Source organism: Erinaceus europaeus, chromosome 4 (assembly GCF_950295315.1).
Source record: "Erinaceus europaeus chromosome 4, mEriEur2.1, whole genome shotgun sequence".
Lineage (NCBI taxonomy): Eukaryota > Metazoa > Chordata > Mammalia > Eulipotyphla > Erinaceidae > Erinaceus > Erinaceus europaeus.
The window spans coordinates 25,391,483-25,408,019 of NC_080165.1; the positions used below are offsets into that span (position 1 = coordinate 25,391,483).

Consider the following 16,537-nt stretch of genomic DNA (forward strand, 5'->3'; position numbering starts at 1 on the left):
TGGAGCTAAGGGGAGTCGGGAGTCAGGCGGTAGCGCAGCGGGTTAAGCGCAGGTGGTGCAAAGCACAAGGACCGGAGTAAGGATCCCAGTTCGAGCCCTGGTTCCCCACCTGCATGGGAGTCCGTTCACAAGTGGTGAAGCAGGTCTGCAGGTGTCTTTCTCTCCCCCTCTGTCTTCCCCTCCTCTCTCCATTTCTCTCTGTTCTATCCAACAACAATAATAATAACTACAACAATAAAACAACAAGAGCAACAAAAGGGAATAAATAAATAAATAAAATTAAAAATGAATTGGGGCCAAGAAAATAGATTATCTGGATAGTAAACTCATTCTTTACTATGTAATTAACCCAGGTTCAAGTCTGGCTCCCACTGCCTTAGAGGAAGCTTTGGTGCCATTGTGTGTGTGTGTGTGTGTGTGTGTGTGTGTGTGTGTGTGTGTGTGTGTGTGTGTGTGTGCCTTTTTTTTTTTTCTTTCCTTTTCTCTCTTCTTTTCCTATCAGAGCACTACTCCACTTGGGCTTATAGTGGCACTAGGAATTGATTCTGGGACTGTGGGGCCTTGGTTATAAAAGTCATTCAAGTAAACATATTGTCTCCCCTACCCTCTGCTTCTTTGTAAGTCTTTAAAAAATTAGCCAAGGGAGTCGGGCTGTAGCGCAGCGGGTTAAGCGCAGGTGGCGCAAAGTACAAGGACCGGCGTAAGGATCCCAGTTCAAACCCCGGCTCCCCACCTGCAGGGGAGTCGCTTCACAGGCAGTGAAGCAGGTCTACAGGTCTCTTTCTCTCCTCCTCTCTGTCTTCCCCTCCTCTCTCCATTTCTCTCTGTCCTACCCAACAACGACAACAACAATAATAACTACAACAATAAACAACAAGGGCAACAAAAGGGAATAAATAAATAAAATAAATATTTAAAAAAACAACTCTTTAAAAAAAAAATAACAAAAAATTAGCCAGGTACAATGAATCCCCAATGGGAGTGTGTTTGAGGGGGGATAAAATTAGGTTAGACATGAGCTGGAAGTTAGCTCACCAAGTAGGGTGCATGCATTACCGCGTACATAACCTGAGCTGGAGCCCTGGCACCACACAGAATGTCAAGGTATTAGTACTGTGGTGTCTCTTCTTCCCCTTTCCCTTCTGACTATCTGAGATAAAAGAATGAAAAAGTGCCTACCAGCAGTGAAATTGCGCATGCATAAAGCCCTGGCTCAATTTTTTTTAAAAAAGGCTAGACAGTGACCCGAGAGGTGCCACAGTGGTAGAGCATGGAACTCTGAGGTCCTAGTCCGATCCCCAGCACCACCATGTGCCAGAGCTGAGCAGTGCTCTCATCTCTCTAGCACCCATGAAAATAAATAATTCTTTTAAATATATGTATAATTTTTTCCTTGTTGGGGCTTCACATCATTGGGATTTCACTGCTCTAAATAAAAGGTGAAAAAAAGATATTCTACCGCTTCTAAAGCTTCCCATTTGCTTGGTGTTCCCGTGTGGTAGCTGAGGACTTAAACCTGGGCCCTCAGACATTGTAAAATAGGCACTCGGCCAGATGAGCTATCTCCTGGCTTCTTAAAAAAACTATTATTTTAAAAGATCGATTTGCTCACTAAAAGAAAGAACAAGAGCATAACTTGGCTAGGGATTGAACTTAGAACCCCACATATGCAAATCTGTGCTTTACCATGAAACCACCTCCCCAGCCACAGTTTGCCATCTTCTCTGAACAGTTTTCAAATTTACAGCACCATAGTATTGGTTATGACCCCATGCTATGCCTTACATCTCTTTGTTTTACTCCTATCATTTCTTTAAGTGTAGCGTTACATATCTTAGCAGTGTTTGGAGACACAACACAACATTAGCTTTCTGCTGTTTTGGAGAACGGTGCAGTGCCTTCAGCCAAGTCCTGCACAGCAGCTGGCAACCTTAACTCCCTTTTCTACAGAGCTACGTGTGCATTTTCTTGGCCCCAGCAACCTATGAAGTGGGAAGAAACACACAGCTATTATACAACAGGGCCTGGTGTCTTGCATAGAACTATATGACCCACACAGCTTGGGGACCTAGATTCTTCTGTTGCTTTAATTATGCTAGAAGAAAGCAAGAAAACACTCAGTTTGGGGCATCAACATTCATGCTTCTGCCCACCACAGGGAAGCTTCCTGCGGGATCCGCCTGTTCAGAAGTACACATGGCTTTGTGCGCTGTGAACCTGGCTGAATGTGCTGAGGAGAAAATCCCACCCAGCACACTGGTTGAGATCCACCTGACTGCTGCCATGGGGCTCCAGACTCGGTGCAGAGGCAGACTGGGCTTTCTAGCGGTGAGTGTCTCTTCTTTCCCTCTGCAAATCTTCCCCCAGTATCTTTCCTTGTCAAGAACTGAAATGGAAAAGTAAGTATAGCCCTGGCCCCATGTGCTATCTACCTGGAGAGATAGCCATTCAGTGGGTCATTTCATAAGTACCACAGTGAACTTGAGTTCCCCCCATGACCCACAGCAGCTCAAGCAGATTTTGGTGACCTGAGGTATGATGATTGATTCATTGATGTAGAGGGGACGATAGTTGAGGGAGTTATACAGTTATGGAATCTTTGGCTCTTCAGCTGGTCATAAAAGTGCTTGGAATCTTCTAGTTCTTTTATGCCCTCAAAAATTATTTATTGGGTCCTTTGTGTTCACAGCACTGTGGATCCAGACATGGTAAAAAAAAAAAAAAATCATCACACATCTGGGTGGAGCTCAGGTCAGCCAGGACAGTCTGGCACTTCCTATTAAGAGATACCTCCAGTATGCTAGGCATGCAGCCAGCTATGGGAATTCACAATTGTGTAATTCAGCATCCTTGTTACCAACAAGTTCACAATGTCTGCTGACCTAAGATAGTCTTACCCCAGCAAAAACAAAGTGTTTTATTCAGTGCCCACTTTGGGTAGTTGCTGAATATGTCAGCTATGATCAGAACAGAAAAACTGCATCTCCACATTTGTTTCCTCCTCACGTATGGGGTTGATGGACTAAGAAGGAACAGGAAGCTACCTTATGGCAGCATCAGTAGGTTTTCCTCCAGCAGGTTACAGTAATCTTGGGGACTGAGAGACAGAAAGCCCAGTGTAACTTCTAAGTCTTAACCCTTCTCCTAAATTCCTGAAGCCTTGTCACTATTCGTTCTAGACCAGACACTACTACAGGGGAAATGTGGTGATTTGGGACATTTGTCCTTTCCCTGCAGAGAATATAGTCCAAGAGGGAACCCAGATAATGATAGAACCTTCAGGACAACAGGATATGGGCCTGTTGAGACACAGTCTCAGGGAGTCAAGGTGGGCTTTCTTGGCAAGAGGAGTATAGAGTGAGCATAAGAGGTAATGACCAGCCTGGACCCCTTGTTTTACCTCTGGCTTTGGGCGGATGCTATCAAACATACAGCTTCTCCAAAAAGAAGTGTTTTGAAGATACTTATTTTGTCAAAATATTATATATATATGTTCAAACACCGCACACATATTATTATAAATTGATGAAGTTGGAGTACCAGGAAATGATCCACCCAGTAGAGCACATGTCACCATGCTTGAAGACCAAGATTTGCGCCCCATGCACTATGTGGGAGCATTTGCCTGTGCAGAGGAAGTTTCGTTCGTGGTAGAGTGGTATTGTGGTGTCTCTCCTTCTGTCTCTCACTCTCTGAAACAGGTTTTTTTTTGTTTGTTTGTTATGTTTTGTTTTGTTTTTTCCTTCAGAGTTATTTCTGGGGCTCGGTGCCTACACTACAAATCCACTGCTCCTAGAAGCTATTTTTCCCATTTTGTTGCCCTTGTTGTGCTTGTTGTAGTTGTTATTGTATTGTTGTCATAGCTGTTGTTGTTATTGGATAGGACAGAGAAATGGAGAGAGAAGGGGAAGACAGAGACAGGGAGAGAAAGATAGACACCTGTAGACCTGCTTCACCGCTTGCGAAGCAAAGCCCTGCAGGTGGGGAGCTGGGGGCTAGAACCGGGATCCTTAAGCTGGCCCTTGAGCTTTGCACCATATGCACTTAATCCTCTGTGCTACCACTCAGCCCCCTAAAACAGTTTTTTAAAGTGCATCAGGTTGGAGGAGTTTACAGGTATAGAAATCCAGCAATAACCTTGGTTACAAAAGAAAACTGAATTTTCACAAGGTGAAATCACTCACATAAGCACAACTAAGATAAGAAGTAGAACATTTTTAATTTTTATTTTTTATTTTTTTTAATTATTATCTTTATTTATAAGATAGAGATAGCCAGAAATTGAGAGAGAAGGGGGAGAGAGAGGGAGAGAGACAGAGAGACACCTGCAGCCCTACTAAAGTACTCGTGAAGCCTTCCCATGCAGGTGGGAGCGAGGACTCGAACCTGGGTCCTTGTGCACTATAACATGCACTCAACCAAGTGCGCCACCACCCGGACCCTTTTTAAATTTTTTTTTTATTATTATTTATTTTCCCTTTTGTTGCTTTTGTTGTAGTTACTGTTGTTGTCGTCGTTGTTGGATAGGATAGAGAGAAATGGAGAGAGGAGGGGAAGACAGAGAGGGGGAGAGAAAGACAGACACCTGCAGACCGGCTTCACCGCTTGTGAAGGGAGCCCCCTGCAGGTGGGGAGCCAGGGCTCGAGCCGGGTTCCTTACTCCCGGTCCTTGCGATTCGTGCTTAACCCGCTGTGCTACCGCCGACCCTCGTGGCCCCTATTTTTTAAATTTTTAATTTTTTTTTTTTTTTTTTTAAGAAAGGAGACATTAACAAAACCATAGGATAGGAGGGATACAACTCCACACAATTCCCACCCCAGTCTCCATATCCCATCCCCTCCCCTGATAGCTTTCCCATTCTCTATCCCTCTGGGAGCATGGACCCAGGGTCATTGAGGGTTGCAGAAGGTGGAAGGTCTGGCTTCTGTAATTGCTTCCCCGCTGAACATGGGCGTTGACTGGTCGATCCATACTCCCAGTCTGCCTCTCTCTTTCCCTAGTAGGGTGGGGCTCTGGGGAAGCAGAGCTCCAGGACACATTGGTGGGGTCGTCAGTCCAGGGAAGTCTGGTTGGCATCATGCTGGCATCAGAACCTGGTGGCTGAAAAGAGAGTTAACATACAAAGCCAAACAAATTTGTTCAACAATCATGGACCTAAAGGCTGGAATAGTGCAGATGAAGTGTTGGGGGGGTACTCTCTGCAGACTTTTGTTTACTTCTGCTTTCAGGTGTATATTTTTCCCTGGTTTATGGACACGTGTGAACATATGCTGTATCTCAGGGGACCTGGTCTATATCTAGGTTTGGGGACTGTTGGGGAGTGGAACACCTGGAATGGAATTAGAGAATATTACGAAAGGAAAGGTCTCACCTGAGTAATGAAGCTGAAGGGTTGTCATTCCACACCTGAAGTCTCTGGGTACAGTCTGAAGTGAAACATGCTGGGGTGGTACTCGTTGTGTTGATTAGGTTGCGATCGGCAGATGCAATATTACTTGATATGAATTGGGAGAAGCATGCAGGAAGGTGGGCCCCACCCTAAGGTTCTAGGACTGGGGGAAATATAGGCTCTATAGTGGAAATGTGAGATTCCTGCTGTCTTAGGGTTCAAGAAGACAATGGATAGTTATTGTTATCACATTATTTGGTAATTGGGTTAACTTTGAAAAGTCCCCTTGTTAGGGTTTGCTGTATGATACCCAGCATCTTGTATATAGCTGTGCCACCAGTTGCTTCTGTTCTCCCTGGTCTAGGCTTTTGAGAGAGTCAACATATCAAAGACTCAGCCTATGTATTAAAAAAACCAGAGAGTGGGCTCACACTTGGAGTTGGAACTGACCCCTGGGTACAGGGCATACCTTAGCGTGTAAACAGTTACAGGTTTCCTATCAAAGTGTCTCCATTCTGCAATTAGCAAATGAGTTATGGGGACTCATAAGAGGTGGCTCTTGGGCTCTCGGGCTTCAGTGAATTCTAGTATCTATAAAATTTAGGGAAATTACCATGGGGGAGGGGCTAATAGCAAGAAAATAAAAAGGAAAACAAGTTATTCTCTCAATTTTCCTTATAAGAAGCTACACTGTAAATGACTATTCTCCAAGATTTATATTTGTTATTAGTTCAGATCTCCAAACTCCTGCTCCCACTGAGTCATTATAACTAGAGTTTTTTTTCTCTCTTTTCTTTTTAGAATTAAGCTTAAAAAATGTATTTTGACTTAATGATTTTCTAAACATCTCTGGTTTCTAGTTGCAACAGAATCTAACTAGACTTTATTTCTGCTTCTATTGGGGACTTCTAGGTCTTTCTGAGGGACCTATGGTCCTTGATTTCCCTCTAACAAGCAACAGGCCTCCTTATCAGGATTATGCTCTCCAGAGAGAGAGTTGAGCCAACTGATTTGCAGCCCAGGAGTTAATACAGTGGATAAAGTGTGGGGCTCTCAAGCATGAGGTTGGAGTTTGATCCCTAGCATCACATGTTCTAGAGTGATGCTCTGGTTCTATCTCCTCTCTTCTTTCTTTCTGGTTAATAATAAATATTTAAAAAGAAGATGAGGAAGAGAACTGGGGAGATAGCATAATGGTTATACAATAAGACTCATGCCTGAGGCTCAGAGGACCCAGGTCAATCCTCCATGCCACCTTAAGCAGTGCTCTGATAAAAGGGAAAAAATTCTCACTTCAGGTCTTCCCAGTGGCCTCTGCTACCACCTAGCCCCAGCCTCCTTTCTGTCTTGGCTCACGACTCCTCTCTTGACATCTCAGTTACAAGGTCAAAATCTGTGAGCATTTTCTTTCCTTCCAGAGGAAAGGAGATACTCATGAGATTCCATAAGATTCTATGGTGCCTTTTTCAGTTAAGTGTCATTGAGGGGAAGAAAAGGCTGTGTGTGAGTGCCACCAGCCCAGAGATTAGAGATGCAGGTGCAAGAGCCCACCCTACCCCTAAGTACATGGTCAGCTGGAGAACAACCTAGCTAGGTCATGTGCTCGCTCTCCCTCCCCCTCCACCCCCCCCCCTCAGATTCAGGAAGCTGTCTCCAGATCCATCCCCCCCCAGATTCAGGAAGCTGTCTCCAGATCCATCCCCCCCCTCAGATTCAGGAAGCTGTCTCTAGATCCATCTCTCCCCCCCCCCCCAGATTCAGGAAGCTGTCTCCAGATCCATCCCCCCCCCCCAGATTCAGGAAGCTGTCTCCAGATCCACCCCCCCCCCCCTCAGATTCAGGAAGCTGTCTCCAGATCTATCCCCCCTCAGATTCAGGAAGCTGTCTCCAGATCCATCCCCCCCCCCAGATTCAGGAAGCTGTCTCCAGATCCACCCCCCACCCCCCCAGATTCAGGAAGCTGTCTCCAGATCCATCTCCCCCCCCTCAGATTCAGGAAGCTGTCTCCAGATCCATCCCCCCCCCAAGATTCAGGAAGCTGTCTCCAGATCCATCCCCCCCCCTCAGATTCAGGAAGCTGTCTCCAGATCCATTCCCCCCCCCTCAGATTCAGGAAGCTGTCTCCAGATCCATTCCCCCCCCCCCCTCAGATTCAGGAAGCTGTCTCCAGATCCATCTTCCCCAGGAAGTCCTTTCCTTTCATGTCCTTGGAGTGGCATTTTGGTCAGACCCTGGCATTCAAGTCTTAAGAACCATTATATTAGCAGATGACTGTTGAGAGCCCTGTAAAGGTCAGAAGCATCAGGATGAACCCAGTGAGGAGACAGCTATCCTCCATATGACAGCAGGGACAGAAGTGTGAAGGCTAAGGTCAGACTGTGTGTCCTAGCAGTCTCTTGTTGTTAAAATTTGTAAGGCTCTTGCCGGCCGGGCTGGCTTCCTTCACGGCGGGTAACAGAGACGCGGAGACAACGGCTGGGCAGGGAAGCTGTATTTCTTTATTCAGGAACAACGATTCATAAACTAAGACAAACTAATCACCAAACAGAACTCTGCTGTCTCTTTGCGGCGGCACAGACACTCTCTCTCTTACTCTTGAACTCAGGAACTCTCCAACTCTGGAACTCTGGAACTCTACTCTGGAACTCAGGAACTCTCGAACTCTCGTACTCGGGAACCCTCTGAAACTCTGGCACACTGGAACTCTCTCTTACTCTGTAACCCTGAAACTCTTGAACTCAGGAACTCAGGAACTCTGGCACTCTCCAACTCAGGAACCCTCTCCTGGGGTTCCTTGGGGCGGGGCCAAGCAGGCCCACGAAATTAATAGGACTGATCCAATTCTCTTGGCGGGGGAGGGCTAGAACAAACCAATGTAAAGCATACGACAGTCTCTCCTCTGGTCTCCCTTCTTCTGATCTTCTACTTCTTCCCCTCAACTTTATCTGCTTCGCTCCTTATTCAGCTTGACCTGTATCAAGTGTTTTAAGGGATAGAAGTCACCATGGCTTCTAGAATAAAAATAGCCTCACTCAGAAAATGATGGAGGGGGTGCAGCACTGTCCCATAATTGTTGGTGGTGCCCTGGAGTGATACTATCCTGGAAAGCAGAGGAGGCCCAGGAATCTCATCTGCTGACTCTTTGGTTGTCCAGCACATAGGCTTTCAGAGTCTTGGTCTTTCCCGATGTCAGGGTCACATCTAGGGATTGTGCAAGGGTATCTGGAGGTTCTGGGCAAAGTCCTAGCAATGCCAGCCTTGGGGAAAGGCACCTCACATGCACACATGCCTGCATTCTATTACTCTAAGAGACCAATCAGATGAGGTGGCGCACTGGGTGAAGCACAAGGACCAGCTGGCACAAGGATCCCATTTGGAGTCTGCAGGTGTCTTTCTCTCACCCTCTGTTTCTTCTCCTCTCGATCTCTCTCTGTCCTATCCAACAGCAACAACAACAGTAGAAAAAAGATGGCCACCAGGAGCAGTGGATTTGTCTTGCCAACACCGAGCCCCAGTGATAACACTGGAGGGGAAAAAAAGGTCAGATGAGTGGCCTGAGAGGTGGTAGCACACACAGCCTGCACCCTGACTCGAATATCACCTCTGATCCTTGTTTTCCACAGAGCTACTTCCTCAGTCGAGCCCAGAGCCTGTGTGGCCCTGAGCGCAGCTCTGTCCCAGACTCCTTGCGCTGGCTCTGCCACCCCCTGGGCCAAAAGTTTTTCATGGAACGAAGCTGGTCAGTGAAGTTGGCTGCCAAGGAAAGTCTGTACTGTGCCCAGAGGAACCCAGGTAAGAATCCACATGCAGCCCCAGACGTGCAGAGACAGGTCTTCCCAGGGACACCTAGACCTTACTCACTGACCAAGCTGGCTTTGTAACTCCCCTCCCTCTGACATTGGAAGCCTTCCTTCCACTGATTATATGCTTTCTTGCCCTTGTTCTGAGTGCTCTAGAGACAAAGGATGTGTGGAGTTGCTATTTGCTGGCTTCTGTCTCCTTGGAAAGCAAACAGACATGCACAGAGCAGTTAGGAAACATTAGGCGACAGGCAGTCATCAAGTGCTCAGAGTGGTGGCAGGATGGGGCTCCAGGCATTGGAAGGACATGCTGGTTTGCTGTCTTTGGTGTTTGACAGTGATTAGAGTCGACTTGGTTAGCCTTGGAGCAGTAACGGCTGGTAAGGGTTGACTCAGACTTAAACAGCCAGTGGCTTTCTGCTGCCTTGCCCCCTCTACACTAGGAGTTGAGGTGTATTCTACTAGTATATAGACATGGGGCAGGTCCATTGTCCTTTAGGAAAAAAAACAAGCTATTGCTCAACATTAAAATGGTATGTTGCGGGAGTCGGGTGGTAGCAAAGCAGTTTAAGCCCACGTAGTGCAAAGCACAAGGACCAGCTCAAGGATCCCAGTTCCAGCCTCCGGCTCCCCACCTGCAGGGGAGTCGCATCACAGACGGTGAAGCAGGTCTGCAGGTGTCTATCTTTCTCTCCCCCTCTGTCTTCCCCTCCTCTCTCCATTTTTCTCTGTCCTATCCAACGACGACGACATCGATAACAACAATAATAACTACAACAATAAAAAGGACAACAAAAAGAAAATAAATACAAGTGGTCTGGGAGGTGGTGCAGTGGCTAAGGCACTAGATTCTCAAGCATGAGTTCCTGAGTTCAATCCCAGGCAGCACATGTACCAGAGTAATGTCTGGTTCTTTCTCTCTCTCCTACCTTTCCCATTAATAAATAAATTATTTTTTAAAAATTAAATAAATAAATTTTTTTTAAAAAGGTATATTGCAGTACTGAAGGACAGGGCAGCAGCAAGAACACTTCTGATTCCCTTCTATCAAAGCCTGCTCCCACTGTCTGCTTTGTCAACATCTTAGACTACCGCTGGCTTTTCAACGTGCAGATTCCCGTCCGTTCCTGGCCTTGTCACCCAGGACGTGTTCCTAAACCTCCCGCCTCCTATCCTTGCCAAATTAAATGTGTGTATGAGAGAAGAAAACGAACTGGCGGCACTCTTTGTGCCCAGTGGGAGGGACTCAGCTCTCAGAAGCATCACTCTCAAGGCCCTTTGTTTAATGACCTCCGCCAGTCCCTTACTGACCGCAGATCCCATGACAAGGCTGTAGGAAACAGAAGCAGGTTCTTACATGCCACATCAAGGCCTTGTCTTCCTGGGCCCCAGGGAGAAGGAACCTCTGAAACTTGGGGTCACTGCCTGCCAGCCTGCCTGTCTGCCACTTTTCTGTTTTCTAGCAAGGTTTGTACTACCACCGTACATCAGGGCTCTTTTAACCCTTCTGGTCTTTCTCCACTTTTTCAGCTGACCCCATTGCCCAGGTCCACCAGGCCTTCTGCAGAAACCTGTTGGAGCAAGCTGTGGAATCCTTGGTGAAGCCTCAGCCCAAGAAGAAGGCTGGAGACCAAGAAGAAGAGAGCTGGTAGCTTTCCCAGATCTCCCCTTGCCTCAGCTCACATTCTTAGGAGACAAGCCCTAGTGTAGCACCTGAGGGAAGTCTAATGGTTTGAGAAGTGTCTATTTCTCAAATCTGGAAGCCCCAGGGAGAGCTCTCTGTCCTCAGCTCTCCCCCCTTCCCCCATTCTTAGTGTAGTGTAAGAGTGTCACTTTGCCTTTTTTCTTCTCCTCCTCCTCCTTCCCCTCCCCCTCCTCCCTTTTATGCCAATCTCTTAAAAAAATTTTTTTTTATTAATTTTATTTTTGAGAGATGCAGAGAGAGAAAGAGACACACACAGAGAAACACCAGAGCACTGCGCAGCTCTGGCTTATGGTGGTGCGGGGGATTGAACCTGGGACTTTGGAGCCTCAGGCATGAGAGTCTCTTTACATAACCATTATGCTGTCTACCCCACCCTGTACCAGTCTCTTGACCAAGTGTCAGTTCTTAGAGCAGATCAGGAATTTGATTCTTTTTTTCTAAATATTTTTATTCACTATTATTATTGATTATTGGATAAAAATAGAGAAATTGAGAGGGGAAACAAAGGTAGGGAAAGAGGCAGAGTCACCTGCAGCCTTGTTTCACCACTTGGGAAGCTTTCCTCTTACAAGTGGGGACCAGAGGTTTGAACCTAGGACCTTGTACGCTGTAATGTGTACACTTAACCAGGTGCATCACCACCTGGCCCCCAGGAATTTTATTCTTTTTTTTTTTTTTACTTTCTGAGGTATTGGGAGATAAGCATGGCAGGTGCAGGGCTCAGCAGAAGGCAGAGAGATGCCTCTACCTGGGTATGTTGAGACAAAGTCCCTGATGCTCACCCAGTTACTAAGCAGTCTGCCTTCACAGGAAGGCATTGCATTCTATTACAGTACAGTAATTTACACTAATTTTTAGTGCAGTAAAATTTTTTTAGTACAGTAATTTTCTAGTACAGTATTTTTTTTAAAAATTATTTATAAAAAGGAAACACTGATGGGAGTTAGGCAGTATTGCAGTGGGTTAAGCGCACGTGGCGCAAAGCCAAGGACCGGCGTAAAGATCCCAGTTCAAGACCCCAGCTCCCCACCTGCAGGGGAGTCGCTTCACAGACAGTGAAGCAGGTCTGCAGGTGTCTGTCTATCTCTCCCCCTCTTTGTCTTTCCCTCCTCTCCATTTCTCTCTGTCCTATCCAAAACAATGACATCAATAACAACAACAATAATAACTACAACAATAAAAAATAAACAAGGGCAACAAAAGGGAATAAATAAATATTTTTTTAAAGAAGTAAAAAAAAAAGGAAACACTGAAAAAACCATAGAATAAGAGAGAGGGGTACAACTCCACACAATTCCCACCACCAGAACTCTGTATCCCACTCCCTCCCCTGAAAGATTTCCTAGTCTTTATCCCTCTGAGAGTATGGACCCAGAGTCATTATGGGGTGCAGAAGGTGGGAGGTCTGGCTTCTGTAATTGCTTCCCCTCTGAACATGGGTGTTGGCAGATTGATCCATACTCCCAGCCTGTTTCTCTCTTTCCTTAGTGGGGTAGGGCTCCAGGACATATTGGTGGGGTTGTCTGCCCAGGCAAGTCCATTTGGCATCATGATAGCATCTGGAACCTGGTGGCTGAAAAAAGAGTTAACATACAGAGCCAAACAAATCATTGACTATACAGTACAGTGATTATTAAGCTAACAACTGTTTCAACTAGAACTCATGTGCGGGCTTTGCTAAGCCAGCTTTTGTAATTTTTTTAAAAATCTTTATTTATTGATTGATAGAGACAGCTAGAAATTGAGAGGAAGGGGGTGATAGAGAGGGAGACAGAGAGACACCTACAGCACTGCTTCACCACTCATGAAAGCTTTTCCCCTGCAGGTGGGGATTGGGGGCTTGAACCCCGGTCCTTGCACATTGTAACGTGTGCTCAACCATGTCTGCCACCACCCGGCCCCCAAGTTGGTTTTTGTTTGAGGCCCAGGTCTATACTTGAGTGGGAAGGAGGGCGCTTCTGCTGAGGTCAGAAAGCTACCAGGAGGTGACATTTAAACTGGGCCTCGGGGGGTAGAGTCAGCGTTTAGGGAGTGAAGGAAAAGGCCATCCTTGCAGCAGGAGTGTCAGGAACAACCAGAGACCTGCTCAGCAGGCAGGCCCGTGGAGAGAGAGTGGTGTGGGTGGCAGGGCTGAGGGCACACACGGCGTGACGGGAAGAGGGGCCAGAGGTTTCCACCAGGTCGTGGGGGTGGAAAGTAAACTTGCAGTCCAACAGGAGGATCCTGTATACAGGTTTGTTTGTTTGTTTTTGTAGTTGACACCCTTTCTTTCCTTTTCAGTGAATTCTCTAGTGCCCTGGAGTACCTGAAACTACTTAATTCTTTTGTGGACTCTGTGGGGATTGTGACTCCACCCTTCTCCAGCAGCTCCATCCTCAAGTCAGCCCTCGGTAAACATCTTATGGGAAGCTCCATGGATTTTAGAATGTTCCATCTTACATCTTTGTCAGACGTTTCTTCTCCATTTAGGCCGTGTGTGTGTGTGTGTGTGTGTGTGTGTGTGTGTGTGTGTGTGTGTGTGTGTGTGTGGACATGTTAGAAGGTCACGTGACTGGTGCTGCCACTGGAACCATGTGGGAGACAGACAGCTCAGCAGAGAGGCGTGTGCCTGTGGAAGCGGCTGCCGCCTGGGGAGCACTGCAGGGCTGGCTGCTGTGGTGCTGGAGTAATGCTGCTGCTGCTTCCCTGCAGGTCCAGATGTCATCTGTCGGTGGTGGACTTCAGCCATTGCTATGGCTGTCAGCTGGCTCCAGGGAGATGATGTGGCTGTGCGCACCCATTTTACCGAAGTAGAGCGTGTCCCCAAGGCCCTGGAAGTGACTGAGTGCGTAACTTCCCCCGGAACATTTTCTTGCGTCTCTATAGCAAGGGTGGGGAACATAGGGCCGCAAAGATCACATGGTTTGGCCCTGCCAAGACAGCCAGAGCTTCTTCCATAGCAACATTAAGTGCTGATTTTAAATTGATCATTTTTATGACCTACGAATGATGTTATAAATGTCCAGATGGCCCTTAGCAGAGAAAAGGTTCCCCATCCATACTCTACAGGAACCCCAAAGGTGAGTATGCCCAGAAGAGAGCGGGTCTGGGTGCCTGTCAGGTTTAGGTCAGGGTCTGCTGGCCGATAACAAATAATATGATCGTTTACCTATTTAAATACCCTGTGGAATTCTAATTGGTAGCACTTAGCCAGAATATGAAATTTAAACTTAAGTGTACTTGATATTCTAACTTTGTATGCATAGCCTGAGAAATACATTCATAGTGTGAGGGAGGAAGCGGGTCCCACAGAGAAATCCGTTTGTCATCTGTACCTTTGTGTGAGCCCACCTGTGTCAGAACATGGCTCCCAGTATCTTCAGGCAGTGTGGACCTGGCTCACAGCCAGCAGAAGGCTTTTGAGGGCCCAACGGTCCCCCTGTGCCAGCAACATATCCAGTTTCTTTTCACTCCCCTCTACCCACCTTCAGCCCTATCATTAAAACAGCTTTTAGCACAAGGCATAGTCGAAGAGCTTTTGACATTCCTCTCTGGGGATTCATGCCTATAAGTATGAGTAGTAGTGACAGGGACACGCTGGCTATTTCTGACTGGGTCTGAGTGACTCTGACATCTGCCAGTCAAGAAAAATTGCAAATTGCTCCAAGGTAGAAAGACTTCACAAAGCCCAACCCTCATAGCCAAACTATAGCATTTCCCCTCAGTAGACCCGAGCAGGAGGGAGCTGAGAGAAACCGGTCCAAACAGGAGCCAGAAAGGAATTCTGAAGTCCTGGTTTCATTAAATAACCCCTTTTTAAGTGCCCAAACCTGGGTATGTTGTTACCAGCCAGCCCACCAGAGGAAACCAGGTTTGCTGGGTAATTGTCTAATGTTAACTCACTCTAGGAACAGCCCCAGCGTAAAGCTGAAACCCTCTGCATGCATTCTTCTGCTGCGGATTGAGTTACCCTGGACTTTTTTTTTTTTTAATATTTATTTATTTCCTTTTTGTTGCCCTTGTTTTTATTGTTGTTGTAGTTATTATTGTTGTTGATGTCTTGTTGGATAGGACAGAGAGAAATGGAGAGAGGAGGTGAAGACAGAGAGGGGGAGAGAAAGATAGACACCTGCAGACCTGCTTCACTGCCTATGAAGGGACTCCCCTGCAGGTGGGGAGCCGGGGGCTCAAACCGGGATCCTTACACCGGTCCTTGCGCTTTGCACCACATGCACTTAACCCGCTGCGCTACCGCCCGGCTCCCTACCCTGGACTTCTTTTCTCTTTCAGGGTAATGATACTTTAGGGTCCTGCCCTAGCCACCCCCTCTCCTTTCTTTCCTGATGTACCCTGTAAGGGAAGCAAGGTTTCACCTGTTTCTGGGAGACTGACCCCTTAGACAGAAGGCGTAAATATCAGGGCAGCACTGTTAGTCACCGTTAGTACTATCGAGTGGTACTGTGGCTGCTTGATAGGTGAGAAGGCTAAGGCACAAACTAGTTTAGGTAGCTTCTTAGGTGGCAGTCCTGGGTCTCTGATCCCTTCACTTTGGTCACACCCTCTCCCAGTCACACCCTTTCCACACTTGTACTTTTCCTTTAACAAATACATGACTGAGGGCTTGCTTGGCACCAGCTGGTGCTTTGGGCAGCAGCAATGAACAAGTTACAGTTGTAGCAAGTAGGCAATATGCCATCCCTAGGCATGCTCTCCTGTGGAGAGTTTTGCCCTCCTGTTGGAGTCCACACAGAGTACAATGAGGAAAACTTACTATAAACAGAGCTGGTGTCACAAAGTAGACAAAGAGTTTGCCCAGTGGACAGCTAGAGGCTTCTCAGATGTAGCAGGCAGGACAGGACAGGAGGATAGCACCAGAGGCCGGCTAGTGAAACGGTGTAAGGACATTGGGACACGGCAAGAGTAGGTGTCCAGGGAAAGGCCCCTGTTGACACTAGGCTTCCAGGCCCTCACACATACTGTCCCTACCTGCAGCCCTGCTTCTTCTTATAGCTGCACCTGCTCTCTCCAGATCTCTGCCACGGTGTGACTTTCTTTTTTATATATATATATTTTTTTTTTATTTATTCCCTTTTGTTGCCCTTGTTGTTTTTATTGTTGTAGTTATTATTGTTGTTGTCGTTGTTGGATAGGACAGAGAGAAATGGAGAGAGGAGGAGAGAAAGATAGACACCTGCAGACCTGCTTCACCACCTGTGAAGTGACTCCCCTGCAGGTGGGGAGCCGGGGTTCGAACCGGGATCCTTAATGCCAGTCCTTGTGCTTTGCGCCACCTGCGCTTAACCTGCTGCGCTACAGCCCGACTCCCCACGGTGTGACTTTCTTGAAAAGAAATCACTGACCTCCTTCCTAAGACACCACCCTTCCTCTGCCTGACTTGCCTCCCCATGCTTGCATTACCTTGCACTGTGATTCAGTGTTAGCCCTCATTAGATTGTGGGCACTGGCACAGGGACTTGGGGTGTCCAGGCTGCATTGCCAAAGCCTGGGTTTCTCTCGGCTCCTTGAGTTGTGTTGCTGTGGTAGGAAGCCCACCCTCGCTTATCTGGCGTTTCTGATCTAGAGCCATCATGGTCGCATTTGAGTTGACATGGCCCACTTATCCAGGCAGAGTGAGCTGGGGGGGGGGGGGGTTCTGCTAACCC

General features: G+C 47.1%; 2 protein-coding genes across 4 annotated transcripts in view; one reads left to right on the forward strand and one right to left on the reverse strand.

The window, feature by feature from the left end:
* Nucleotides 1-16,537, reverse strand: part of TNFRSF13C (TNF receptor superfamily member 13C) — a 328,540-nt gene that overhangs the window by 280,960 nt on the left and 31,043 nt on the right. The gene's annotated exons all lie outside the window — the stretch shown is intronic.
* SREBF2 (sterol regulatory element binding transcription factor 2) overlaps nt 1-16,537 on the forward strand; it is a 70,680-nt gene that overhangs the window by 48,864 nt on the left and 5,279 nt on the right. For all 3 annotated transcript variants that reach the window (XM_007523428.2, XM_060189051.1, XM_060189052.1), the window contains 5 exons: nt 2,159-2,328; nt 9,014-9,182; nt 10,721-10,838; nt 13,176-13,285; nt 13,587-13,719. In XM_007523428.2, coding sequence (XP_007523490.1) covers nt 2,159-2,328; nt 9,014-9,182; nt 10,721-10,838; nt 13,176-13,285; nt 13,587-13,719 — 700 coding nt within the window. The remainder of the gene's footprint in view (nt 1-2,158; nt 2,329-9,013; nt 9,183-10,720; nt 10,839-13,175; nt 13,286-13,586; nt 13,720-16,537) is intronic.